Source organism: Lepidochelys kempii, chromosome 6 (genome assembly GCF_965140265.1).
Source record: "Lepidochelys kempii isolate rLepKem1 chromosome 6, rLepKem1.hap2, whole genome shotgun sequence".
Lineage (NCBI taxonomy): Eukaryota > Metazoa > Chordata > Testudines > Cheloniidae > Lepidochelys > Lepidochelys kempii.
The window spans coordinates 122,982,162-123,009,200 of record NC_133261.1 but is presented as its reverse complement, the minus strand read 5'-3'; the positions used below and the strand labels follow the sequence as shown (position 1 = coordinate 123,009,200).

The window sequence follows — 27,039 nt, the reverse complement described above, 5'->3', positions numbered from 1 at the left end:
GTGATATTTCATACAAAGCATGCCATGCAAGGTATCCTATGAAAGGTCATGATCTGCTGAAACCTGTTGTTCTGTTCAATTATGTATAATTATTAGTGTGTATAAAGTTACTGGAAAACTGGCGGGTGTAGCCTGATGACACGATGTCCAACACCCAATGGTCTGAAGTGACCTCAACCAGGCCGAATGGAAGGGACGGAGATGGTCGAGGAAAACGTGGGGCAGATCCTTGGAGGTGGCTGGTACATCGCTCTCAAGAGCGCCCTCAAAACAAGTGCTTCTGGCCCCTGCAATGTTTTGCCAGGCCAGGTTGCGCCGGTGAGTGGGAGGATGAAGGCCAGCGGTGGCTAAAACCCAGCTTCCCTTCTCCTTGCAGGTCCCTGCCATGGCTGCCACTGCCTTAGTGGTGGGGGTGGTCGGCATGGCTGCCGTGCAGATTGAGGAGTATGCACCCGCAATGAGCAGAGGGTGGCCCGAGTGTACTTTAGGCCGTGTAGCCTTGCATCTGTGTGGCTGGAGAACAGGCCAACCCTGTCAAACGGGAGGTCCTGAATAGAGGCCTGCATCTCCTGGGACAGGCCGGTGGTTTGGAGTCAGGAACTATACTTCATGACCATCACCAAGGCTACCACCCTGGCAGCTGAATTAGCTGCATCCCAGGCCATCTGGAGGGAGCACCGAGCTGCTGCAGTACCTTCCTCCCCCAGAGCTCCAAACTCTTGAGCAGCCACCTGGGACATGCAGTCCTTAAACTTAAGGAGGGAGTCCCACAAGTTAAAATTATAGCGCCCCAAAAAGGCCTGGTGGTTTGCCACCCTGAACTGGAGACTGGCCGTAGAATAAATCTTGCCTTCAAAAAGGTCCAGTCTCTTGGCCTCCTTATTTTTGGGGGTGGAACTGGCTGGCCCCTGCTTGTCCTTTTTGCTGGCCACCGATATGACCAACGGAATACTTCTTTTCCACCCTCTTGGAAGTGGGCAGGATGGAGGACAGGGCTTGCCAGATGGTCTTGGCAATATTCAGGACCCCTTTGTGTACCAGGAGTGCGTCACAAGCGGGGGTGTACGCAGAAAGCACACTGAATAGCGTATCTGATTGCTCCTCCATTTCCTCCACCTTGAGGTCCAAGTTGGTGGCCACCCGGAGAAGCAGTGCTTGATAATCTCTGAAGTCATCAGTTGATGCCTGGATCTGGTGGCTAACCATAGCTAGGGGTGACTGGTTCCTGGAATATCCAACCGGTGCCGGGAGTAGGGGAGCGGTACCGAGCTGGGGAGCATCCCCGAGGCCTCAGTGACGGTGACCGTTGGTGCGAAGACGACCAATGCCAACTGTGAGACGATTGGCGTCTCTCTCTAGGCGAGCCCTGGCATGAGGGCGGAGATGAGGAATGCAGCGCCAGTGACCTGTAGCAGCGAATCAGTGAGCTGGGCTGACGAGGAAACCAATGGCGTGGCGACACAGGACTCTGCCTTGGCTCCGGAGACCGGTGGCATTCGCTCGCCTTCTGGGAGGCCCTCACGGCCAGCTTGCCCTTGTAGGGAGCTTTAGCTGGGTGGCGGGAGCACTCATTGCTCCCTGGGATCTGGGAGCTGAGAAGGTGTTGATTGTGTCATCAGCCTGGGTCCCCCACCGTTCTCCGGAGTTGGTGGTGGGTCCCTTAGGGGAGGTACTCCCCGTGTTGGATTAAAAGTAATAATTAAATACATTAATTATTTTCAGGAAAATATGGTCCAGTACAGACCCCGGATTTGGCTTGTATTATTAAAAGAAATATGTCTCTCAGTCTGTTCTCTCAGCCTGCTGAGTTTGTGCTAACTGAAGCAGGCTTGTTAGTTTTCAAGGTCTGTGCTAATTGTAGAAAAACATTCAGTGAGCTGTAGCTCACGAAAGCTTATGCTCAAATAAATTTGTTAGTCTCTAAGGTGCCACAAGTACTCCTTTTCTTCATTCAGAGACAAAGAGTTTGTCCTAAAAGTGATAAGATAACAACATGTTACAAATGTTTTTCTGAAATCAAGAACAAGATTTGTTGTTCCTCCACTTTTATAATCCTATCTTGCTTGTTTTCTTTTCATGTGTAATCAGTGGCATGGATAGATTCACTGGAGTCTGTCATGCCTCAATGATTTAAGAATAGTTATGTTAAGTGAAATAGGGTATGATTGTAAATGTATGTTTAAATGTTTGAATAAGTAATAAAAGGTTAAAGCTCCAGCCTAATAAATAATAACTATCCAGGAATATCCAGCCAAAGAATGCGCAGGATGAAGAAAACCAGATGACCCCGTAGGTCAAATCGGAATCCACCCCAAACTACCCCAAAAACAGAGGGGCCAAAGAACCGAAGAACAAGATAACAACAAGCCGTCACTGCTGTGCCATCTGCATGACGGACTATCATTTCAAATGTAAGAACTGTGATTGATTATCACTTCAAACGTGAAAACAGCATAACAAAGCAAACCCTATGGATTTGAATGAGAAGGAAAGACAGACTCTAAAAACTGAGAACTTTGAGTTTGGTTCTGCAACCACCCTCCAGGAGCATCGGATGCGCATCAGACAAGACTCGGCTTCATCCTCATGTCCAGGCCACCTGGCCAGTGACTTGGCATGAGCAACCTCCAGCTGGTAACTATAACAACCTTGCAAAACTCTGCGTGTATGAGTGAATGTGTGAGAGAATGGAATGTTATAGCTATAACTGATTGCTTACTTTAATTCCTTCTGTATTCACAATAAATATGGCGTATTGCCTTATTCCATAAATAAGATCCTGTTGGTTTTCATTTTCTAAGTATAACACCCAGGGCAGAGCCCCCTTGCAGCTCCGGTGTGGGCAGGCAGCTCGAGCAGGGTCCTTTGCCCGATGCCCCTTGATCCGGCTTGCTCAGCGCCAGGTCCCTCTTCTTGGCCTTCTTCTTGGGCACCAGCGAAGGGGATCGGTGCCGGGAAGAGACCAGTGCCGGACGTGCACTACACACCGAAATTAAAGCGCTGGGAGAAGAGCAGCCTCCATGGAGGGCCCTCAAGCGAATGTCGCGTTCTTTCTGTATCCTGGGATGAAAGTTTTTACAGATGCGACACTTCTCTTTTATATGGGATTCCCCCAGGCACTTCAAGCAGCTCCCATGCAGGTCACTAACAGGCATAGGCCTGTTGCGGTCCGAGCAGGGCTTAAACCCCACTAAACCGATGGGAGAGCGCTCTCCGGTTGACCCCGGTACTCCAGCTTTCTCATGTACCATCAAGGTGCTAACAGAGCATTCAAGAAAGACAAGGCCATTGTGAAGAAGCTAAATGAATTCTTTGTCACTGCAAAGGACGTGGGGGAGATCTCCACATCTGAGCCATTCTTTTTTAGGTGACAAATCTGAGGCACTATCCCAGATTGAGGTGTCAACAGAGGAGGTTTTGGAACAAACTGGATAAATTAAACAGTAATAAGTCACCAGGACCAGATGGTATTCACTCAGGAGTTCTGAAAGAACTCAAATATGAAATTGCAAAACTACCAACTGTGGTATGTAACCGATCATTTAAATCGGCTTCCATACCAGATGACTGGAGGATAGCTAATGTGACACCAATTTTTTTAAAAGGCTCCAGAGGTGATCCTTGCAATTACAGGCTGGCAAGTCTAACTTCAGTCCCAGGCAAACTGGTTGAAACTATAATAAAAGAACAGAATTATCAGACACATAGATGAACATGATTTGTTGGGGAAGAGTCAACCTGGCTTTTGTAAAGGGAAATCACTCCTCACCAATCTATTAGAATTTTCTAAGGGGGGCAATAAACATGGTGGACAAGGGTGATCCAGTGGCTATAGCGTATTTTAACTTTCAGAAAGCCTTTGACAAAGTCCCTTGCCAAAGACTCTTAAGCAACGTAAGCAGTCATGGGATAAGAGGGAAGGCCCTCTCATGAATCAGTAACTCGTTAAAAGACAGGAAACAAAGGGTAGGAATAAATGGTCAGTTTTCAGAATTGAGAGACGCAAAAAGTGGTGGCCGCCAGGGATCTATACTAGGACCAGTGCTGTCCAATATATTCATAAATGATCTGGGAAAAGGGGTAAATAGTGAGGTGGCAAAATTTGCAGAAGATACAAAATTATTCAAGACAGTTAAGTCCAAAGCAGACTGCGAAGAATTACAAAGGGATCTCACAAAAATGGGTGACTGGGCAAGAAAATGGCACATTCAATGATAATAAATACAAAGTAATGCACACTGGAAAACATAATCCCAATTATACATACAAAATGATGGGGTCTAAATTAGCTATTACCACTCAAGGAAGTTCTTGGAGTCATTGTGGATAGTTCTGTTGAAACAACTGCTCAATTTGCAGAGGTATTCAAAAAAGAGAACAGAATGTTTGGAACCATTAGGAAAGGGATAGATAATAAGACAGAAAATATCATAATGCCATTATATAAATCCATGGTATGCCCACACCATGAATATTGCATGAAGTTCTGGTTGCCCCATCTCAAAAGAGATATATTGGAATTGGAAAAGGTACAGAAAAGAACAGGTTTCAGAGTAGCAGCCGTGTTAGTCTGTATCCGCAAAAAGAACAGGAGTACTTGTGGCACCTTAGAGACTAACAAATTTATTTGAGCATAAGCTTTCATGGGCAACGGCTCACTTCATCGGATGCATAGAATGGAACATATAGTAAGAAAACATGAAAAGGTGGATTAAAGGTACGGAACAGCTTCCATATGAGGAGAGATTTAAAAGACTGGGACTTTTCAGCTTGGAAAAGAGACAACTATGGGGGGATATAATATAGGTCTATAAAATCATGAATGGTGTAAAGGAAGTAAATAAGAAAGTGTTATTTACTTCTTCACATTACACAAGAACCAGGGGTCACCCAATGAAATTAATAGGCAGCAGGTTTAAAATAAACAAAAGGAAGTATTTCTTCACCCAACACACAGTCAACCTGTGGAACCCATTGTCAGAGAATGTTGTGACGACCAGAGGTATAACTGGGTTCAAAAAAGAATTAGATAAGTTCACAGAGGATAGGTCCATCAATGGCTATTAGCCAAGATAGTCAGGGATGCAACCCTATGCTCTGGGTGTTCCTAAGCCTCTGACTGGCAGAAGCTGGGAGTGGACGACAAGGGATGGATCACTCAATGATTGCCCTGTTCTGCTCATTCCCTCTGAAACACCTCGCATTGGTCACTATCAGAAGATAGGATACCGGGCCAGATGGATGATTGGTCTGCCCCAGTATGGCCATTCTTATGTTCTTAACTGAATGCCGGGCATCCCCTCACCTCCTGCACAGCTCGCTAAGAAAAATGAGGCATGGCTGGGTTTACCCCTGGCAGAGATGTTCTCTTCAGTCACATTCATGATGTGGGGGGAGAAACAAAAAACACCAATACGCTGGTTTGGGAAATAATACAAACTTTTATTTTGATGCAACATTTTGTTAAACAAATTTATTTGAGCATAAGCTTTCGTGAGCTACAGCTCACGAAAGCTTATGCTCAAATAAATTTGTTAGTCTCTAGTGCCACAAGGACTTATGCTCTAGTGCCAGAAGCTTATGCTCTAATAAATTTGTTAGTCTCTAAGGTGCCACAAGGACTCCTTTTCTTTTTTGCGGATACAGACTAACATGGCTGCTGCTCTGAAAGCGGTCTTTTTGTTAAACAGGTGCTCTCATTTTCAGTTGCAAGATCTTGGAACGAGATACAGCAAGAAAGCAGAAAAATCTGGGGGGTATTGCCATCTGCTGATAAAAGCTGAAAAGGATGCAGAGGCCAAGTGTGTAACAAAAATACTGCAGTTCCCACTTCTACGTAGCATTAATAAATAGGGAGAAATGAAAAAATCTGTATCCACAGCTTTTTAATAATTAATCCATTTGTCTGTTTTGATTTAAATTATTTGGATCTTGGCCATTTTTTCTGACTTTTCAAAAGCTGGGTGGAGCTAGTTCACCACACTGGGCCAAACTCCCTTCCTATTTACACCCCTGTGACCTCACTTAAATTTTTAATGAGATTGCAAGGCTGTAAGGGAGCAGATTTTAGCCCATTATAGCCAGGGCTCAGCAATTTCACTGCAAGCCTCTGCTTTTCATTAATGTATACGCTCCTCTCTCTCAAATTAAATGACCTTTTGGGGAGAAATTTCTCCTGCTTAATCACAGCTCAGAGACAAATGGTTTTTTGGAAAAATGTGTAGAAGACTGAGCCAGTTGAATGACCAGAGTGTGAAATAAAAGGGGTTTGGGTGGTTTCGGAGGCTGGGGTGGGAGGGGGTTTAAACAGAAATCTCAAGCACTTGTTCTTGCACATGGAGAACTGAAGCAGATGAGATTTAAAACATCAAACTTGGCATGCGTGTAGTCCTCATTGAGGAATGTACATTTGGCTAGACTTGAAAAATACCAACCACAGAACAGAGATGGCATGAACGAGTGAAGCAGAACAGCATGCACCAATGTACAGGTGCATTCCATTATAATCCTGCACAGCGGTGCACAGCCCAGGTATTGGGCTGTAAGCTGGCCTGCTCCAGGGAGCACGGGCAAGAGTTGGGGGAGAAATACTTGCCTCCTCTGTCTGTAGAGCCACTCTGCATACAGCGCTACAGCTCTGAGGCTGCCTGGGGCATGCTCCCTCTGCAGGGGGAAAGATGGGAAGATCTGCATAGTAGAGGATACTCTAGTCCCATTCCTATACATTCCACCCATACCTGCCCCCTTTGTGCTGGTATGCAAGGGAACCCCTAGGGTGCTGAGCTCTGTACCAGGCCTCGGGATCCTCTCCCCTCTTGCACAGTGGAATTGTATCCGTTTTCCTGCCAGGGGAGCCCCCACTGTCAGAGGGGCAGTATTTGCACCTTAGTGGAGCTATGAAAGATGCATGTCCCTTCCTGTCTTAAAAGCAGGTCTGAGAAGTGGCCCAGGGCATCTGGCAGCATGTTGGCTAAACCCCCAACCCTGTACATTTCTCACGGTGTCAGAGCCACAAGGCACAGTGCATTGAGCAGGCATCCAGGACCACAGCATGTGAAATCTGAACTGTATGTGCGTTGCAAAGAGCCACATTCAGTTGCAGTGTTCCCTTTACTCTGGTACCTACCACGAATCTTACGTGGCAGGAAGCAACTTGCACTTGGGCCCTCAACCTGCCGGAACCTATAGTAGTGCCTGGCAGCACTAGGGACCAGCAGAAAGCCTCAAACCAGCAAGGAAGAGTGAGGAGTGGGGGTGGAGGCAACCAGAGCTCTGGAGGGAGCACGACCAGCACCCAAGTCCTGTTCTGCCTGCGAGGTCCTCCTGCTGGAACCTGCGGCAATTCCTCTGGGCATTTCCTCTGGGCACCATGGAAAACCTCAAGCCAGCAGGGAAGGGTAAGGAGCCAGGGTTGGGGGGGAGGCACAGGCCAGGGGCTCCATTTGGGGGAGATCGGGAAGCTGTACGTCCAGGGCGCAGGCGCTGGCTGCGGAGAGCTTGGTCCTGAGGGCTGGCGGTGCTAAAATGAGCCCCCAGCAGCCAGGCCCAGTAAGAAGCTGCAGAGGGGGATGAAGGGGAAGCCTGTGCTGCCCCCACTGCCCAGGGGGTGGGAGAGCAGGGCTGGCTGTGGGGCAGAGAAGGGAAGACCCTAAAGTCCCTTCCCCCAAGGAAGCATCGAGACAGCAGGGAGGGGAGCCTGGGAGGAGATGGAAGGGGTTTCCCTCAGGGGCTGAGGCTCCTTACAGGGGATGGGTGTAGGGGCTCATGCCGGGAGAGGCAGGGGCTCCTGCTATCCTGGGTTTCTAACTTGGTTGGGTTGTTAACTCAAACTCTTGAAAGCTAATAGGTCCTCAACCCACTGTGATATTTGCCTGTGTGTTCCATCTGGATGTGTATTACTGAAACGTCACTTTAAAACTACCTTATTCTTTTCAATCCAATACAGTGTAAAAAGACTTCCAAAAAAAGAAAGTTTCAGCTTGCCCAAGGACAAAAATGTAGTGGAGTTTGTAGCTCACTCGGCACAAAGAAAATTTAGAAAAAAACATTGTTCAGCTGTGTGCTCGATAGTGCACAGTCCCATACCGGACACTGGCGTTTTCTTTTCAGAGCAAGGAAACTAAACTGAAGCCATTAATTCACTGCTGGGGCTCTGATTTTGCACAAACATCAAGATATTCAACGTTATGCTTCCCATATTGGCTATAACTCAGTGAAGTTGCATATACAGGGACCCATTGAAATTAGGGACAAATAATTCCAACGGGTGCAAGTTCAGGCCCATACCATATAATGGATGAAATCCTACTCCCCTTATTAGCACGGCTAGTCCTAGTGACATCAGTGGGATTCCTGGTGTGAGCGAGCAAAGGATCTGAGGATCTGACCCACAGCAAAGCAAAACACTACCTATGCCTTACTTGCTGTGAGAATCGGGATGAAATCCTGCCCCCTTGGAAGTCAATGGACGTTTTACCACTGACTCTAAGGAAGCCAGGGATTACATCTCATAGGTGGAAATTTCCTGACTCCTATGCTTGTGAACTCACAGCCATACCACAGCTTTTGGCATTTCACAGAATTATTTAATGTGCCACTTAACCATTGCACTAGGCACCTGTACCACATTTACGAAAATACAAGCTGGTCCAATGTCTACAATTAAAAACCGACTGACTCTCCCTCCAGCCCAGCAGAGTCCTGAGAAAGGAGAGAATGGCACGCCGAAGGTCAACAAATTCATTCGTTGCCTTGAAAACAGGGCTGAGTTTTAAAACGGCCATTAACATCCCTGATACTGACACGCTGTGCTATGATTCATAGCACTTCAGCCTCTCCCCTCCATCGCCATCCATATGCAGTTTATTTTGAAACTGCCTGTTTTTTATATTAACGTGCTGCTTGTCTGTAGTTTGCTCTCCTCCGCTGGGCACGGGGCAAAGCCCAGCCTCTGCTTCTGTCGCTCAATTCTGCAAAGTGCTAAGCACCCTCCGCAACTCCCATTGACTTCAATGACACTGGAAGGCGTGCAGCCACTAACTAGCATACTCAGCATATTGCAGGATGGAGCCCCAGATGACCTTGCATGAGGCAGCCTACTGACTGGAGGATGGTTGGCGGGTCCTTGTCCTTTAAACTTTTTTTTTCTTGCAGAGAAAAGGGTGTATCCCTAGTTGGGATGAATGCATTTCAGGACCTTAGTATCTCATTCAGTTATAAGAACAGAGACAGGTCTCGGGGTGTTTAAAGGGAACAGGCGGGAGCCCAACAGAAAGGGTTTCTCTTACAGCAGAAAACAGGCTCATTTATCCCTGTGCAGACAGAGTGAAGGATCCAAGTGCAGTTAAACACCCTCCCACAGGACAAAAATTCCACAACTTCAAGAGACCCACAACTTTTAAAGAGTCTGGAAATGAGTCGTTCCAGATCCACTTTGAACCTTCCTCCCCTAACCACACCCTGCCTACTCTAAACCCACTCACTTTCCCCTAAATACTCCACCCCTTAACCATCCCCCAAACCCCTGTTCTTTTTCCTAAACTCCACTCCCCCGCCCACGCTACACTTTGTATTGCCAAAAGAACAGGCCAGATTCCCTTGGAGGTAAACAGGAGATGGGAGATGGGATGGTAGTAGGGAAAACAAAAACACGCTTGAAAGCTGGGGGTTGGGAAGAAGGCCAAGGGAAGGGATGGATCATGATAGCGTAGAACATGGGAAGAAAAAGGGCTGAAGGAGACAAAAGGAAGGAGATGTGGGAGACTGGAGTGAAGGAGAACAGCCTGGAGTGGGGAATGGTACATGCCTCCTAAATGGCGTCAGTCCTGTCTTTAAAGTAATGAGGGAAGTTCCTGGATCGAGAATGAAGGACAGGGAGGGAGGTTCCCGGAGAGGTCTGGGGACTTAATCAGAGCTGAAGGGACAATGACGGCACAGTCACAATGTTTCGTCCGGCAGAGCTTAGCACAGCAAGAGCAGAGATAGCAAAGGGGAGGGAAGATACAGGCCTGGGATTGCGGGAGGCAGTCCAAACAGTGGGAGAGGGGAGCCAAGGATGTGAGGGTAGAGGAAAGGCAGAGATCAAGGAATCAAAAAGGGAGGATGGAGAGCGGCAGAGGAGCGGGAGTGGCTGGTAGAACTGATGCCAAGGGGCGAGGGGGAGCAATTCTGGAGGCGATCATAAGGGGTGGGCTCAGAGGAAGGGCAGCAGTGCTTCATTTGTGCCAGGGCTGAGCCCCGGCATCTCTAGGCTCGGCAGTTCGTAGCCCCGGCACCTCTGGGCTTGCCGCACCAGTTATGAAAGTAAAAAAATTGCTTGAGCCCCTTTCATTACAAATTAAGCACTGAAGGGCAGCACTCGCTCTTCAAGATTTAACTAGTTTCTCATTGCACCAATATGGATCTTTTAAAATGCCGCCCTCTCCCCGAACTGCGAGGCACCCAGCGCTCAAGACGGTCTCTTTCTCCTTACGCTGTTCAGGAGCGTTAACAGCATCTCTTTGTGGAAGACACTGGGTTTCCATATTGGGGGGGGGGTGTCTCAAATTGCTTGAATATAGCTTTAAATACATTTTTATGGTCACTGTGTTGTTCACGCGAGACAGAGGCACCAAAGTGAGCCTTTGTACCATTGGTTATCATTACCAATAACGAGCGCTACTGGGATTTAGTGGAATGTTTCTCCACCTCAAGTTTTTCCAGCATACAGTTCTATCCAAATCAATAATTATGCTCAGAGGCATGATGCACAGTGTTAATTGTCCGTTGTGTCCCTGTGAAAGGGGGAAACATTTTCCTGTTTCTCCTTATTTGCACCTGTAAGAAATGTACATAGATCTGTCTCCCAGTCAAAATTACAAAAGTGAAGAAAAATCAAGTAGCACATCCTAACCCAGGTGCACCATCTCACACCAAACCAGCCTGCATGCTAGCCTTCAGAGCATGTGTACCTTCCGACTCCAACCGGTCCAATCCGTAGGTGACAGCTGTGCTAATCCGCCTCACAGATGGAACCACAGTTCTCCTTACAGAAGATGCCATCAAAGCTGGAGTTGCCAGGGTCGCAGTTCTGCTGGTCAGCTCCTCCACCTGCATTCTCACTCCAGCGAGGGTCTCTGAGGATTCGGGAAGAGCAGTGACTGCTTCCTCATCTGAGACAGTGACCAGGTCTGTTAAAACGACTGAAAATAGGAAGCATAAATACCCACCGAGATAATTGTTGCAGACCAACCCTGCAGCATGAGTACCAGTAATTATTAAAGAATTCATTCTTAAAGGGAGGCTTAACTTTAAAGAAAAAGGAATTATTAAATTCCGTTACCATTTATGCACAAAGCTCTCTGTACAATGGTGCAATGAATGAAACCAGTACTCCCCAAGGGACAGCTCTCTGAGTGTGGGAGATCTCCTGTAAGAAGCCTTCTGTTAGTTTTACTTTATGTTGCTTCTGGGGATGCCAGTCACTACACTGAGACAAGATCGGAGCACTTCAGAGGCACAAATAAAGTTATGAACCAGGAGACAGATCTAAATGTTTATTGCCCAGATAAAATATTAGGGATGATGAACTTATAATTAAACTCTAGCAGCAAATTAATTACAGTGGAACTCTTAGAAAGGAGTTATTTTTTTTTTAGAAAGGAGACATTTTTTTCCGACTGAACAATCTCACTCTGACCCAAACGCCAGTTTTCACACTCTGGAGCACCAAAGCAAAAGGAGACTCCCAGGCTAGATTTGCCATTGGTGGTGTTTCATTATAACTGGTTTCTATTGTATTTATGCCTTGGCTGGATTTTTAGTTAGTTAGTTTTGGAGTACTAGCTTGGTGTGAAGGGGAACCTAGACCGTGCTCTTTGCAAGGGTGACAGAGTTTCTGATGCAGTGGGTGTGCACTCCCTGGCTGATGTCAGGAGGAATTCTGGCGGAGGTAGCAAGACGTCCTCCTGCAGCTCTCTACCACCCCCAGGGCGTGCTTCTGGGGGAGCCAGAATCCAGCCCTAAAGGCTTTAGAAGGTCTATCAGGAAAGCAAGCAGATACAGTAAAGAAAATCCCATCAAATGCCTGCCAGAGATAAAGATCTTTCATTAATTCCCCACAACAAAAGGCTAGTAATTAGTCTCACATCCCTTTGGGCTCAGTCCCAAGGAAGGAGAGACTGTAACCATATTGTCCAAGGAAGAGCTCCCAGCTGCACTAGGGCAGGTGAGAGGCACATCCCTGCTCACTCTCCATCCTTCCCCACCCATTAGTGTGTGGGTGAGATTGTCAGGAGCAGAGTCCTTGCTCTTCCCACTGCATCCAGAGCCACTACTGACGCAGCACTTACACAGAAGACATGGGCAGTTCTTACGTCCCTCTGGGCCTCTGTGTGGCTGCATTAGAGGTAGGAATAATCTGACACATCTGACTCCCACGAACTCCAACTCAGCTGCCTTTGATCTCCTTGCCCGTAACGCTGCCAAGAGGCTTGCATCCCCTGACACATATCAGAGGGGTGATGGCTAGAGAAGCAAGGACACAAGCCACTTAGGGAGTGGAAGACAAAAGCCAATGCCTCTGAAATGAACTGGCAACCAGGGAGGAGCACAAGGATAGGGTGCTCCCTGAACTCTCACTCACCAAAGCCAGCAGCCACCTTCTGCTCTAGCTGAAGTTTCTGGTGTCATTCTGCCCTCTCCCAAATCACCGTATTTAAACCTAGCTGTGGCTAAAGCATATTATAGGATGGTTGATTCTTGCTTGTGAGGAGAAGAAAAATCAGTTAGGTTAGAGAACCAGGTTTTAGTCTAGGTATCTACCAAGGTTAAAACCTGGTTCTCTAATATGATTTCAAACAGGTTTTTTTCCCCAGTCACAGTGGCAAGACAACATAGTTTGGCCATAGCCAGGTTACACAAACATTGTGATTTTTGTAGGGGAGCCAGGACCCCAGAACAACAGTACCAATCCATGGAGAGGAGGAGAATACACATAGTATACAAATAGTCAAGCAGGGCAAGCTTGTTTTGCAATGAAAATAGTGAACTGATAATGTGCAGCAGGAGGCATCTGAATTAAAGTTGTTTCCGGCACAGGAACAACAAGACCAGTAAGATTTTATTTATCCTAAAGAAAAAAGTAAAGCGTGTAGAGAAATGAAAGCAGAAAACCCTACCTTCAGCATCTAGGGTTTTTGCAACAGACAAATGGGTGGCAGTAAAGGAGACAGTAGTGGTTGAGTGTTCTGACTTTTTCGACAGCTGGGCTACATTAGAAACAGTCGGTATCAGGGTTGCCCCCTTGCTTTCTTCCTCTGTCACGCTTGCATCACTTGTGGTCTCATGTCCAGCACTATACGCTGGTGTCATGACTGGCAAGGTGGCATCAGTTTCTTGACTGGCTGTCATCGTCTCTTGAGTAACACCTATGGCAATAACGTTTTTCAGCTTTGATTTTGAAAATTATCACCGATTTCTTGTATGTTAATTGTGGACCTCCCTATCCGAAAAAGTTTTAAGAAATTTAAAGCAAAAAGGAAGAGGTAAAGGAAATATTGAATGGGAGCAACTAATGGGGTTTTTTTCCCCCTATCCTATAAGGGTCCAATTCTGCCACCCTTACTCCACATGGAGCGCCCTTCAGATAAATGCATCTAATAACTAAATAAGGCCTTGAGCCTGCAATGAGCTCTGTGAGGCGCTCAGAGCAGGACTGGAACCTAAAGCACTCTTCAGTGTAAATGAGGTTGGCAGAATCAGACCCTAAGTGATTAGAAAAAAATCAATAATCAGCTTTCAAAAATGTATTAACCCCCCCCCCCCCCCCATTCTGGAAGAAGTACCTTAAAACAAAACATCACCACAGTTATTGTTTTTACACATTACTAACTCTATTATTTGAGATAATCCACAGAGCAGTAAACAAAAGGAACCAGTTTAGAGCAATAATTCACAGTGACTGTACAACATAATGAAGTCTACGATTTTGTCACGGAGGTCGCGGAACTCACAGAATCCTTGACTTCCAGAGACCTCCGTGACTTCAGCCCACAGTGGCTCAGACCTCCCCAGGGGCCCCGCTGTCAGCAGCGGCTGGGAATTGCGGGGCAGGCAGCGGGGACCCCGGAGCTCCAAGCTGTCAGGGGCTACCGCAGCTCCCGGCCACTGTGGGCAGTGGGGATACCCTGCAGCTCCCAGCCACTGCAGGTAGTGAGGCCACCAGGAGCTCTGAGCCGCTGCCACTGGGGGGTACCCTATAGCTCCCGGCTGCTGCAGGTGGCAAGGGCACCCTGGAGTTCTGAGTTGCAGCGGGGGGACCCCGTAGCTCCTGGCAACCACTGCTAGCTGGACCCCCCCACAGTTCCAAGCCGCCGTGGGCATGGGGGGCACCCCGCAGCTCCCAGCTGCTACAGGTAGCAGGGGTCCCTGGATCTCCTAGCCACGGGCGGCAGGGGACCCTGGACCTCTGAGCCCCCACAGGTGGTAGGGGCCTTCTGAGTTCAGAGCCAGGGCCCCTGCAGCTGGTGTGGGCGCTGTGGGGACTCCACAGCTCCCCATTTTGTCACACATATTTTTAGAAACAGTCATGGTCAGATCACAGGTTCCTGGGAATTTTTCTTTATTGCCCGTGACCTGTCGGTGACTTTTACTAAAAATATGCAAGACAAAATCTTAGCCTTAAATGTAATAGATTAACAAACTCCTATAAAAGCAGAATCAAAACACAAAAATTGTCTTTGTTTTGTTTTCCAGGCACAGAGGTGAGGTGTAGAGGTTTTTTTCACATCTTGAGGTAGGAAGGACTTAGCACAATGTGGTTCTACCCCATGGCTAGGGTTCCTTGGCACCACGGTAATACTAAGAAATAAAACAACAACAACAAATAATAGCAGCAGCATCCACTGTTCATGGCATGAAAAAGCACCGTTGCACTGTCTCATGGAAGGAATCTGTTTTCTCTCTCATTTTCAGTTTTGTATGGTTTAAAACACTCTTCCACATCAGTGGCACATTGCTTGTTCTGCCTAGTTCCTCTTGAATATAAATAATACAGCTGTGAGGAACTGCTATGCACAGAGCCAGGGAAGGCATAGACTACTTCTGTGCATACCTTGCCCATCCAGTTTACCCAATGTGACTCAATTCTAACCTATAACCAGAGCCTGGAGCTCTCTGCAAGCTCACATAAACTGCCTATGAATCTGAGCCAGATCACAGAATTCTGAGCTGTCTGCAAACTTCTTGAGCAGCAGCAATTGAAGAGGCTGAAGGTCAACAACTCTTCCATTCCCACATCATCTAAGACAACATCAGTGGCTCCAGGCCCTCCGTTAACCTGCTCTTGCTGTTCCAGTGGAATCATTGCACTGAGCCTTCAGATTCTACAAAGTCACAGGCTACAGCTAAAACTCACTACAGAAACAGATGTACCTGGCTTGAAGATGGTTCACTATGTTCACACCCCCAGCACTTGAGTTTAAGTTTACAGCCATCACACAATTTAAAGACAGGTACGACCCTGGAAGCCAACTGGAGTTGCACTTGCTTACACCAGGGCTGAATTTGGTCCATAGACTGATTGGCCCCAGTAGGAGCTCTGAAGTTCCTACCTTATGGAACAGTGAATGCAGGAATACGCACACACACACAAAAGGGACAGTGTCAACTTGAAATTTTTTACTAACAAACCCCCCCTCCCAAGTTTTTGATAATATATAAATGGTGTCCTGTGCACAGAAATTTTTAAAAGTCTCCTTAAAACAGTTTTTATATTTCTTTTTTCTTTCTCCTTCCCCAGTGATGGTTATATATAGAGAGCAAGTTCATCAGACACTCAGGCACAGCCTTAACCCCCATGTGTCTATCTGCTTCTGCCTTTTCAGCTTCAGCTTTGCTGCTTCTGTTACTGATAAACATTTTCTCCCCAGGGCATGAGGTAGAGCATACATATCAGCTCAGTGCATGAGAGTGATCTCGCTTCAGTGTGGGAGGCTTGAACTGATCATCAACAAAAGAGTGAAACTGGTTGAACATTAGGAAAAACTTCCTAACTGTCAGGGTGGTTCAGTACTGGAATAAATTGCCTAGGCAGGTTGTGGAATCTCTGTCATTGGAGATTTTTAAGAGCAGGTCAGACAAACATCTGTCAGGGATGGTTTAGATAATACTTAGCCCTGCCATGATTGCAGGGGATTGGACTAGATGACCTCCCTTTCAGTTCTACAATTCTATGATTATACACAAGGTGTTGTCAAAAACTCAAAATGCACAGAAAAAGTATATTTAGTCATTTCATTCATTTCTAGCAATCTTAGCTGTTACTCATAGCTATAGCAGGCACAAAAATGTATAACAGCAGCCCTTTAAACATTTATACTGCAGATGCAGGTTAGCCTCTAGCTATAAATCAAAGCCATCTTTGTTCGCTTTTGTTCTTCGATTTTAAGGAGACAAATGAGCACAAAGGTGCTCCTCCCAATACCCATGTTGGAAGGCAAGCGTAGGTTTTTATTTCGATGTGGGTAGGCAAGTTACCTTTTAATGAATTTCCCAGGGTAAGGAAGATATTCGATTTTGTGTCCGTCATAGTAACAGCCTCTGGCCATGACAAGGAGACACTTTTCCTATCATCCATTGTGACTGGTTCTGTATTTTCCTTTGTGTTTACAGCAGTCACTTCAGCTTCTGCCAAGGGACGTGTGAGATAAACAGAAGTTCGGCCAGTGGAAACTGTTGGCATCACCTCCCCCTGCATTGACACCTGTACTGGCCCAGAATACACGTTTTTTTCTAGTTTCATGGTTGTTGCATGTGTAAACGGCATGCCTCTTTTCACATCATCTTCATCATCCTCTCCTCCCGTTGCCCAAGGAGGTTCTGCTACCTCATTGTTCTGTTTTTTCTCCTCATGCTTTGAGCCTCTTACCTGATTTATAGTTCCTAATTTTGTATCATCCCAATCATCACTCAGTACAGAGACAGCTGGAGCACCTGTGACAGCACTAGCTGCCACTCCTAAGCTTCCTTGCCCGCTGTCCGTTTTTGTTTCCAAATGTAGGGAGGCATCAGTGGATACAAATGTCTGTTTCGCAGTGAGGACAGAGGTACGGGCATCTGTCAACTGCAAAGGGCTCCCTACATTTGGCCCCAGTGTTCCAGGCTCAGAATCAGCAGTTTGATGAGCCAAAAGTAAAGGGCTTGTGGGGTAGTCACTCACCACTTCTAAGTTTGGGCTTCGGGGATGCAGAGTGGGCAATTCTTTATTATTAAGCTGGGGTGTAGCTGAAAGGTCAGAACTACCATCTGCCTTCTTCCCTTCTTCTATAGCATCCATCCTAAAAAAGGGATTATCCAGGTCACTAATAAAACTATGTCCTGTCTCTGTGCTACCCCCTACTGTCGTTTTGAACACAGTACTACTGAGCACATCAGCTTCAATGTCCGGATTGAGAGTAGTCAATGCTGTAGTTAGCATGGCCTTTAATAGCCCATTTTCACTTGATTCTTTGCTTGGCCCAGTGGGACTGAACTCACTTTCATCTGCCACAACCATTGACACTGTAGGGGGATAAACATCGAGGCTCTTACTGCCTATGAAAAGATTATCACTAAGACTTGCGTGTTGTGTTTCTCCTTCAGCAGTGAAGATCTTGTTTAATGAAGTCCCAGATGGCTCTGACAACAATCCAGATGGCTCTTCTGAGACAGCAACACTGGTTGATTGCTCAGAAGGGCCTAAGTTATTCTCCAAGCTTTGCATTCTCATCCTCTTGTCTTCTAGCCCATTCCCTGCCAATGCAGCGTGTTGGACCTGTACTGTGTCTTTCTCCGGTTTCTGAAAGGTTAGACATTGCAGGCTGGTGGAGCTGAGCAGGATGCTGCATGTGACCATGCAAATGTGAAATCCTATTGATCTGCTCATATCGGAAGAAAGATGTGCACAGAAGTGTGCAGAGTTGATCATTTCAGAAAGTGAGTCCTAGGAAAAGAAAAATACAATATACGAATGAGTCACTTTTACATGCTTCAAATTAACATATTCAATTAAGATAAATGCAGGTAAGTGGGCCACCTTGACAATGGGACAGGTTAATAGTCTCTAAGGTAATTTGTGGTGAGGATGCCAGTCAGGAACTGACATGACTTTTTTTCCATCCCTGCTATAAACACGACCTATTTCACTCATTCCTGCTGCATTCTGGGTTTCATTTTATTCCTGCGTGCTCTAGTACCTAGAGACATATACTCCTGAGTTCTCAGCCAGTTTTGATACTGACACACTCAGCATACAATATATACCTATCTCACAGGGTGTAATGAAGGTTAACCAATTGGGCTCTGATCCAGCAAAGGACGCAAGTATGTGTGTAATATTAAGCATGTCAGTAACCCCACGTACTTCAGTGGAACTGTTCCCATGCTTAAAATTAGGCACATACTTACGTGCTTTGCTTGATCAGGCCTTAATGTATCACAACCACTTTGAAGATAGAAAATGCTATCTAGGTGCTAAGTATCACTGTTCTCCCAGAAACAGGATACAGTGGTGAAATATACTCTGGATATCTGGTTACAAAATTTCCTGCAGACTAGCAGGCCACATGTCTACGTATGTATACACATGCCCACCATGCTGTGTGACAGAAGAGTAATCCTAATCTGACCTACTGAAATATAGAAATGTTATATATACAATAGGCAGAGCAGATAGTGCTGCCTATTTTGAAGGTTGCCAGACACTTCCCTTTATCAGACCTGTATTCAGTCACTTATAACTTTGCCAAACTTTAACCATTTGGGCTGAAATTTGACATGCCAGGTGTCTGCCTCAAGATGAATTTTTTGGGAAAATTTCAGCCAAAATGGTTCTGCTATTTCTGAGAATGATGGAGAAATGCATTGTTTTCCCCATGTAAAAAACATCCTGTTGGCTTTTTCTTTGAGAAACTCTAGCACTCTGAGGCTTTGGAGCAGGGACGTGAAATAGAGCAGGAATTGGCCTCTGTGTCAGGTATGTGCCTTGTGCTGGCCCCGTAAAAATCCACCCTAATTTGGCCAAGCTATAAGCCTTTGAAAAAAAATTGCAATTCGTATAAGCTCAGTAGAGACTCCTTGTATTTTAGCTGCTAAAATCTTTAAAGACTCGGTCCTCACTGAGCAAGCTAGCCTCTCTCAGCTCCTATGGTTGACCAGACTGTACATGGTGGGACATCCCCACAGACAGAGTAAGCATGCTCCCTCCAACCCGGAGCTACAGGGGCAAAGCCAGGGACAGCTCTAGGTTTTTTGCCCCACCCAAGCAAAAAATTTGCTGCCCCAAGCTCCGAGACCGCAACTGCCCAAGCCAAAAAAAAAGAAAAAAGGGTGGCCGGAATGCCGCCCCTGGAATTGTGCCATTCCAAGCATGTGCTCACTTTGCTGGTGCCTAGAGCCGGTCCTGGGCAAAGCTGAACTTCCACTGTAAAGGGTGATCCAGGCAGGGTTGCTGGAACAATTTTTATAGTGGGGGTGCTGATGATGGAAACCATGTATTTTGCGTCTGTTAATACCACTTCAAGCCAGGGGGTGAGGCAGCAACCCCAACATCCTTTGTTCCTGCACCACTGGCCAGGATGGGGCCAGGGCCAAGCACTGGAACAGATAGCAGGGAACATCTCTCTCCTGAGTTCTCAGTGAGCCTCTGCTGGCACCCAGGGAGCATAGAAGAGAAAGGTGCCGGATTCAAATGCAAAGGGGACAAGAGGCAGCCTCAGAGTGGGGAGAAGAGTAGATTGGAAAAAGGAAGGTGGTGATACTTGGACTGGAAGTGGGCAGGGAGAGAAAGTGGAACTGGCGGGGCAAGGAGCCTGCAAGTGGGAGATGGGTGGAGGGGAGGCTGTGAATGGATAAACAAGAAGGCTGGGGCCCTGTGGAAAAAATACTATATAGTCACGTAATTATCATAATGCGGGTTTCAGAGTAGCAGCCGTGTTAGCCTGTATTCGCAAAAAGAAAAGGAGTACTTGTGGCACCTTAGAGACTAACCAATTTATTTGAACATAAGCTTTCGTGAGCTACAGCTCCGATGAAGTGAGCTGTAGTTCACAAAAGCTCATGCTCAAATAAATTGGTTAGTCTCTAAGGTGCCACAAGTATTCCTTTTCTTTTTATCATAATGCATACACCCAAGGGGGCTGCATGAAGATTGCACAGACACCCCTAGCTCTTGCATTTCCTAACTTTTGAGTGATTGACTTTACAAACTTAATAATGTTCTTTTAACATAGTATTCTGTGGTTTTATATATTAAAAAATACAGACACACTTGTACATGTGTATATAAAATGGCTAGGCAGTTGGTGGCTGTGCTGAGATAGCTGATTATTATACTAGATTGGACTGTTATTTTATGTTCCCTCCTCTCTCTGTTGTTGCATCCATCTATTGTGTATCATCACATGCTAAGCTCCTAGGGGCAGGGACTGTATTTTTGTTTAGCATTTTTGTGTACAGTATAATAGAGCCCTGACTGGGGTTGATGGGTGCTACCACAAGGCAAATATATAATAACAGTACTCAGACTCCACCAAAGGGAAAAGTAAAAAAAAACAGTTAAAAACTAGTTAAGGATTCTTAAGTGCATAGACCACTAATACAACCATTAAAAAGCCAGGAAATTACTAGTTAAATTCTCAATCTATCTTTGCAATATACAACCATGATCATCTTCTTCACTTTACATCATCTACATCCACCACCACAAAACACACGCCTCTCCCTTCCTCCCACCCACACTCCTATAAGGATGTTTAAAACAATCAAGGAAAGTGAAGTGATTCTAAGGTCTAAAACATTCCTTGAAAGCCAGTGCTGACAACTATACAAGAGTAACCTTACAGGTCTTACGGTATTCTGAAGCATGCATTTTTAATTTTAGAAAGGATACCACAATCCCCAGTATTACCAACCCCCAACATCCAAAAATCATGAGATTGCCTTACAATTCATGAGGACTTTTTTAATAACAAATTTGGAGATCTTTTTTATTTGCCTTCTGGTTTTTGAGCCTCTATGGTGCACTCACATCACATTTTCAAGCTTTTCTTTGCACACATGAGGGCTAGAAACTTTTTTATTTTAATGAAACAACTTTGTTGAGGTTCTTACGTATTCACGTGACTCAGGAGCTAGTGCTTTAAGTGAAACACCAAATATCATGAGGCCTGTGATAAAAATCACAAGAATTGGCAATCCTGCTGAATCCTCACTTCTCTTTTCCTATCCTGCAACTTTCCTCACTGTCTGGACGGCAAAACACCTTTCCTGTTCAAAGCCTGAGGCTTGGGAATGTTCTAATCTAATCGCTAATCTAGCAATCTAATCCCTTAGTGTTTTCGAATGACTAAAAGATGCACAAAAGTATATTGTGTAAATTAAAAAAATCAATAATGCCTAATGGCAGGTGTCTGCCTTTCTGCATGAATACAGATTATTTTCACCTCATTCCCCCCAGGGCTTGCCAGCTAAGATTACTTGGAGATTGTGGAACAGTCCTTTCAAAAGATTTTTAAAAGGAAATTTGACTCAAAATGCAGTGTTTGTAAATAAACACATAAATAAGATACAGAAATATTTCTATGGACTATAAAAAAGTTCAATGGAAATAATTTTAGGGGGGAAAAAAAATCAAACAAACCTTCCCTTACAGTGCTTGAAACTCAATTTTTGTACCTTTGCATTAATGCAAGAGAACCCGGAGATGAAATTTACTAGAAACCAACTGCATAGGTATTTTCAGTGTGCTCCCTGCAAGAAATTCAGAAAGCGAATATACTACAATAGCAAAAAGCAAATTAGATTTGTAAATTGTTTTTCAAATTTAACCCTCTCAACCTATGTCTACACTATGAGCGAGGGATGCGATTCCCTGCTCATGGACACACACTCATGCTAGCTCTCATCAAGTTAGTGCGAGTATAAATAGCACCGGTAGCCATGGCGAAGGCACAGCTTGAGCTGTGCTGAGTACAAACCTGTGGAGAGTATGTACTGGCATAGCTCAGCTACGCCTCTCCTGCTGCTACCCGTGCTACCACAGCTATACTGCTATTTGTACTCGCGCTAGCTTGCACAAATATGTTTCTGCAAGCAGGAGAATCACACCCCTAGCTCGCCGTGTAGACATAGCCTAATGCACTCTTTGTAAAACAGGTAAGGGAAGGTGTGGGGGTGGGTTTAATATACATCTTTTAATCTGTGTCCCTCAAATTAATTATATTATTTTTACAGATACTTTTAAAAACTCTTAATTTATTTACTTAAGAACATAAGAACGGCCAGACTGGGTCAGACCAATTATCCATCTAGCCCAGTATCCTGTCTTCCGACAGTGGCCAAGGCCAGGTGCTTCGGAGGGAATGAACAGAACCCGCAATCATTGAGTGGATCCATCCCCTGTAGTCCACTCCCAGCAACTGGGAGTATTAAAGTGAAGTGGGGTTTTTTTCTGTTCCCCTTTTCCAGCACCACCAGTAATAGCACGTAAGTGGTTGATATGCTGTGCTTGTTTAGTATTATCATAATTTGCATTACAGAAGTACATAGAGTTCCCAACTGAGATCAGAGGCTTGTTGTGCTAGATACTGTACATACGCAGGGAGAGACAGTGCCCCTCACCTGAAAAAGTTTACACTCTCAATAGACAAGGCAGACAAAGCGTAGGAGACAAGAAGTATTATCATCACCACTTTACAAATGGGAACAGACACACAGAGAGAGTTTGACGTGCCCACGTCACACATGAAGTCTGTGACAGCCAGGAATTTAACTTAGATCTCTCGACTTGAACAGGGCTCTGTTGCAGGTACAGCAGCACAGAGCTCATTGCGGGCTGGGGACCTAAGAATTTATTAATGATAGGAAGGACCCATTTCAAAGATGATAAAGCAAAGCTTAAGGCCTGACTTAGCTTTTAAAAAAAAAAAAAAGGCTAGATTGGATTTTGCATCTAAGAAGCATTACAAGTATCCCCGTGGCTATCCTCCTAAATAAAATAATGTAATGTATTAAATAAATTAACTGTGGAAAGCTTAAAGCAAAGCCAATTCAGGTTTTAACTAGTAATCAACTGCAAAGCAGTTCATTATTTGTGCTGCACTGAGCCATGGACATATTTGCACATATCTATTCTCTTTTCTGGCTGTTGTAGGGTCTATCTATCCTACAAACATGTTGAGTCAGGGGACCCATGTACAACTTGGTTAAAGTTTGCATTGTTGATTAGGACCTAACCACATCCCCATAACTGGACTAAAGTAAAGGCTTTTTGTTCACAGGGTAGAAGAATACACTACAAGAATTTTTCCAAGTCCCACAAACACTTTGAATGTCCTCAAGTCTTGCCAAAAATATCCCCTTTAGGCTGACACCTTCCAGGAGAAAGGAATTTGAGGGGGAATCAAAATCAGGCTGCTTGTGGAAAGCTAGTTACAGCCTTGACTATAGAGTCACTGCTGTCATTTCATCATACAGGAATCAGGGGATTAAAACAACAACTTCTCCAGGATTGCTGAGCAACACGGTTAGTCTGGAGGGAAAACCCAGCTCTTCTCTTTGAAGAGGCACTGGTGGACCATCATAACAGAGAAATCACTCTTGGAGGCAGTGGGGCAGTGTAAAATGAGAGGTTTATATCAGTTGGGCTGGAAGAAAAAGGGAAGGAAACAGGAGGGGGCTGATCATAGCAAGGGAAATGAGCTGACGGAGGGGTGTGCTCTAGTAATCTGGGAGTACAACTAGAAGCCAGGAACTCCAGAGTTCTGATCCTGAAACTGACTTCATCTCTAGCCTTGGGTGAGTCACTAAGCTGGAAAGTGTAAGCTATGTCAGGAGCTCTCATGTAAACAGACCACCAGCTGCGGCACTGTTTTAAGAACAGTGTTGATTAGGTTTGTTCTTAGATTAGAACAAGATTGATAGATTAGATTAGATTGAGCCAGGCTACAGCACCAGCCCTGTGGTGTTAAGGCAATTATCACAGCTGACTAAAATGGACATTTTCTCATAAGTGAATCTCAATACGTGAAGAGTCAATTTTTTTGTTTAAGAGTGATGACAGGTTCTGAGTTACCACTGTCAGGAAGTTCTTGTTTTATATTGAGATTCAGCTTTGAGAAAGTCCCATCCCTCAAATACAACAGTTACTTTCACACAGCAGGGCTGGGGAAGACAGGTGGGGAGTGAAGATCACAGATGACTTCCCCATTCAGGAAAGTCACCCACTGCATAGCCAAAGAGCTGGTGGATGTATACAACAAACAGCAAATAGCTATCAGAGAATCACAGAAGCTAATGACAGAAAAGACCTATTAGGGGATCAAAGCTTATCCCCTGCTACTACATAATTGTTCCCTACAATAGATTTTATAGCACTTTGTCCAGTCCAATTTTAAATATCTCAGCTGATGGGGTTTCCACGGAAAACTATCCTCTCTGCTATTTTCTGGCCTTTGGTAAGTTCTGACCATATTTTCCAATTGCAAACATTCTGACAGGGGCTGAGCATCAAGCTTTTAGACACCTGAATAAATACAATTGCCCTGCTGGTCCATCTTCCACGTCTCAAGATTACGCTTGTGCTCTGAAGTTACTGAAGTGACTGCATGTGTCATGTAGAAAAAGCACAAGAGGATTAACAAGTTATCAGCTTCAGACAAATCACTGGATGACCTTTGTGGTATACAGCTCTCCACATCTCTGAGTGCAAGCTTGATTATACCAGCTTTGCCCAGTTGAATGATCCCATATGTGTTTAACAGGGTGATTCATCTGCTGATTGGTAAAAAGAATATGAGAAAAACTCTGGAACTCCTCAATATAAATATGAAAATATGTGCAAAACACACAGTAGAGTCATTGCCAGCAATCAAATTCCATAACACTGGAGTGCTAATGCACACTGCCCCCAAGGCTTTACCCACTATGATGGACACAAAAGCCAAGGGATTATACACATCAGTGGTCTGACATTACAGAATTCTAACTCTTGCCATATTTTTTATGGACAAATTCCTGTATTTCGCCTCATGCTAAATTATTGCCAATTCAGTGTTCCAACACAGCACACATCTGAACACCTTTCATTCCCGGTTAGTTCAGATAAACAAACCTCAACAAGCTAGAACTAGCTGGCCTGCTCTCACAGCTGACAGCTTCCAGCCAGATCCCAAGGAAATAAGACAGATTTGAAAAAAGGAGCCAATAACAACCATGCCCATCAGATTAAGCAAGAGGGTGGAAAAAGACTATCATTCTGCCGCTCATATGCAATCTACTGTTTCCCTATGGATAAGTTCACTATGGCATCAAACATGTATCTTTGAGAAGCCAAAATGTCTTTAGTTTTCCAAGAAACAAGCTACTTTATTTACCAGTTCTAGGGCAACAAAAATGATTAGGGGACTGGAACACATGACTTATGAGGAGAGGCTGAGGGAACTGGGATTGTTTAGTCTGCAGAAGAGAAGAATGAGGGGGGATTTGATAGCTGCTTTCAACTACCTGAAAGGGGGTTCCAAAGAGGATGGCTCTAGACTGTTCTCAGTGGTAGCAGATGACTGGACAAAGAGTAATGGTCTCAAGTTGCAGTGGGGGAGGTTTTGTCTGGATATTAGGAAAAACTTTTTCACTAGGAGGGTGGTGAAACACTGGAATGTTTTACCTAGGGAGGTGATGGAATCTCCTTCCTTATAAGTTTTTAAGGTCACGCTTGACAAAGCCCTGGCTGGGATGATTTACTTGGGGATTGGTCCTGCTTTGAGCAGGGGTTTGGACTAGATGACCTCCTGAGGTCCCTTCCAACCCTGATATTCTATGGTTCTATGATTCTATGCAGGCATCTGCCCTAAAAAGGATGAAAGACCAAGCAAAACAGAACCTCCATATCAGTCATCTATCTGCACTACAATGGTCCAGGCCAGAGACATCTCCACCCTCCCTTCTCATATTTCCTAGGGTCATTTGTGGTTTTTAAATGTATATTTTATTGCAGTTTTTGTCTTTTTAAAAGAAATGGAAAAATAAAAGGAAAACAGCACAGTATGTCTCATATGGTATCATTCTCAAACAGTAATATTATCTTGTTTTGTCAGTGACTACATATGATGTTTAGATATTTATCGATATAAATCCTTTGTTATCTCTGTATATCTATATACAGATAGATGGACAAATATGCAGGGCAACTTCCACACTTCTTCTTGAAGCTTCACTCTAACAGCTATGGGCTATGTGCTCTCTGCTTCAGGGATACTCTCTCTTTCTTCATTTCAGAGTCATCATTCTGATCACTCTGCTTTTCGGGGTCTCTCTAGGGGTGCTGGAACTAGGGGTGCTACTGCACCCCATGGCTTGAAGTAGTAATAACAAACACCAAATGTGTGGTTACCATAGTATCTATCAACAGCACCCCTGCTATAAAAATTGTTCCAGCAGCCCTGGGTCTCTCCACCACACACACCTCCCTATGCATGCAGGTCCTGGTTTACTCTCCTAACATGGTCTCTGTCAACTGATGAGCTCTCTCTTGCAGATGCCAGACCTGTCCTCTTTAAGCCAAGTTCCTTCATAGATTGGCTCTTAACATCTCTGTCCAAACTGTCACTGGTATCTAGGTGCTACATACGCAAATTAAAAAGCATACCACTTCATCTGATACCTGCAACCATGCAGGGCACCCCATGCTACTACTCATACAGAGGCCAGTCCCACCATTGCTTGACTGCGTGACTGATAATGAGCAGGATAACCTATGTTTGACCATGCTACTAAAAAGCTCAACATCTTCATTTGCTTTCTACACCTTTCATGTTGATGCTCACACCACACTACAATTGAACTGATGAGTCCTCCTCTGTGTTCATTTTCTTTTGAGTGATCAGAGGGGGGAGGAGAAGGTATGGGGAAAGCATGAGCAGAGACATGTTAAATTACAGCTGTGATAGAGGGTGGGCAGGCTGGCTGGAGACAGCTAGCAAAATATCAGTTGTTGTTTTGGACTTGCTACCACCTTGTTTCATGCCG

General features: G+C 45.1%; 1 protein-coding gene across 6 annotated transcripts in view; it reads right to left on the bottom strand.

The window, feature by feature from the left end:
* Window positions 1-27,039, bottom strand: part of ARMH4 (armadillo like helical domain containing 4) — a 111,783-nt gene that overhangs the window by 82,817 nt on the left and 1,927 nt on the right. For 3 of the 6 annotated variants that reach the window (XM_073350002.1, XM_073349998.1, XM_073349997.1), the window contains exons 2-4: window positions 16,516-17,959; window positions 13,158-13,406; window positions 10,950-11,180 (exon numbers count right to left, since the gene is read on the bottom strand). In XM_073350002.1, coding sequence (XP_073206103.1) covers window positions 10,950-11,180; window positions 13,158-13,406; window positions 16,516-17,944 — 1,909 coding nt within the window. In that variant the 5' untranslated portion in view covers window positions 17,945-17,959. The remainder of the gene's footprint in view (window positions 1-10,949; window positions 11,181-13,157; window positions 13,407-16,515; window positions 17,960-27,039) is intronic. The other 3 variants (XM_073350000.1, XM_073349999.1, XM_073350001.1) reach the window with 3 other exon arrangements.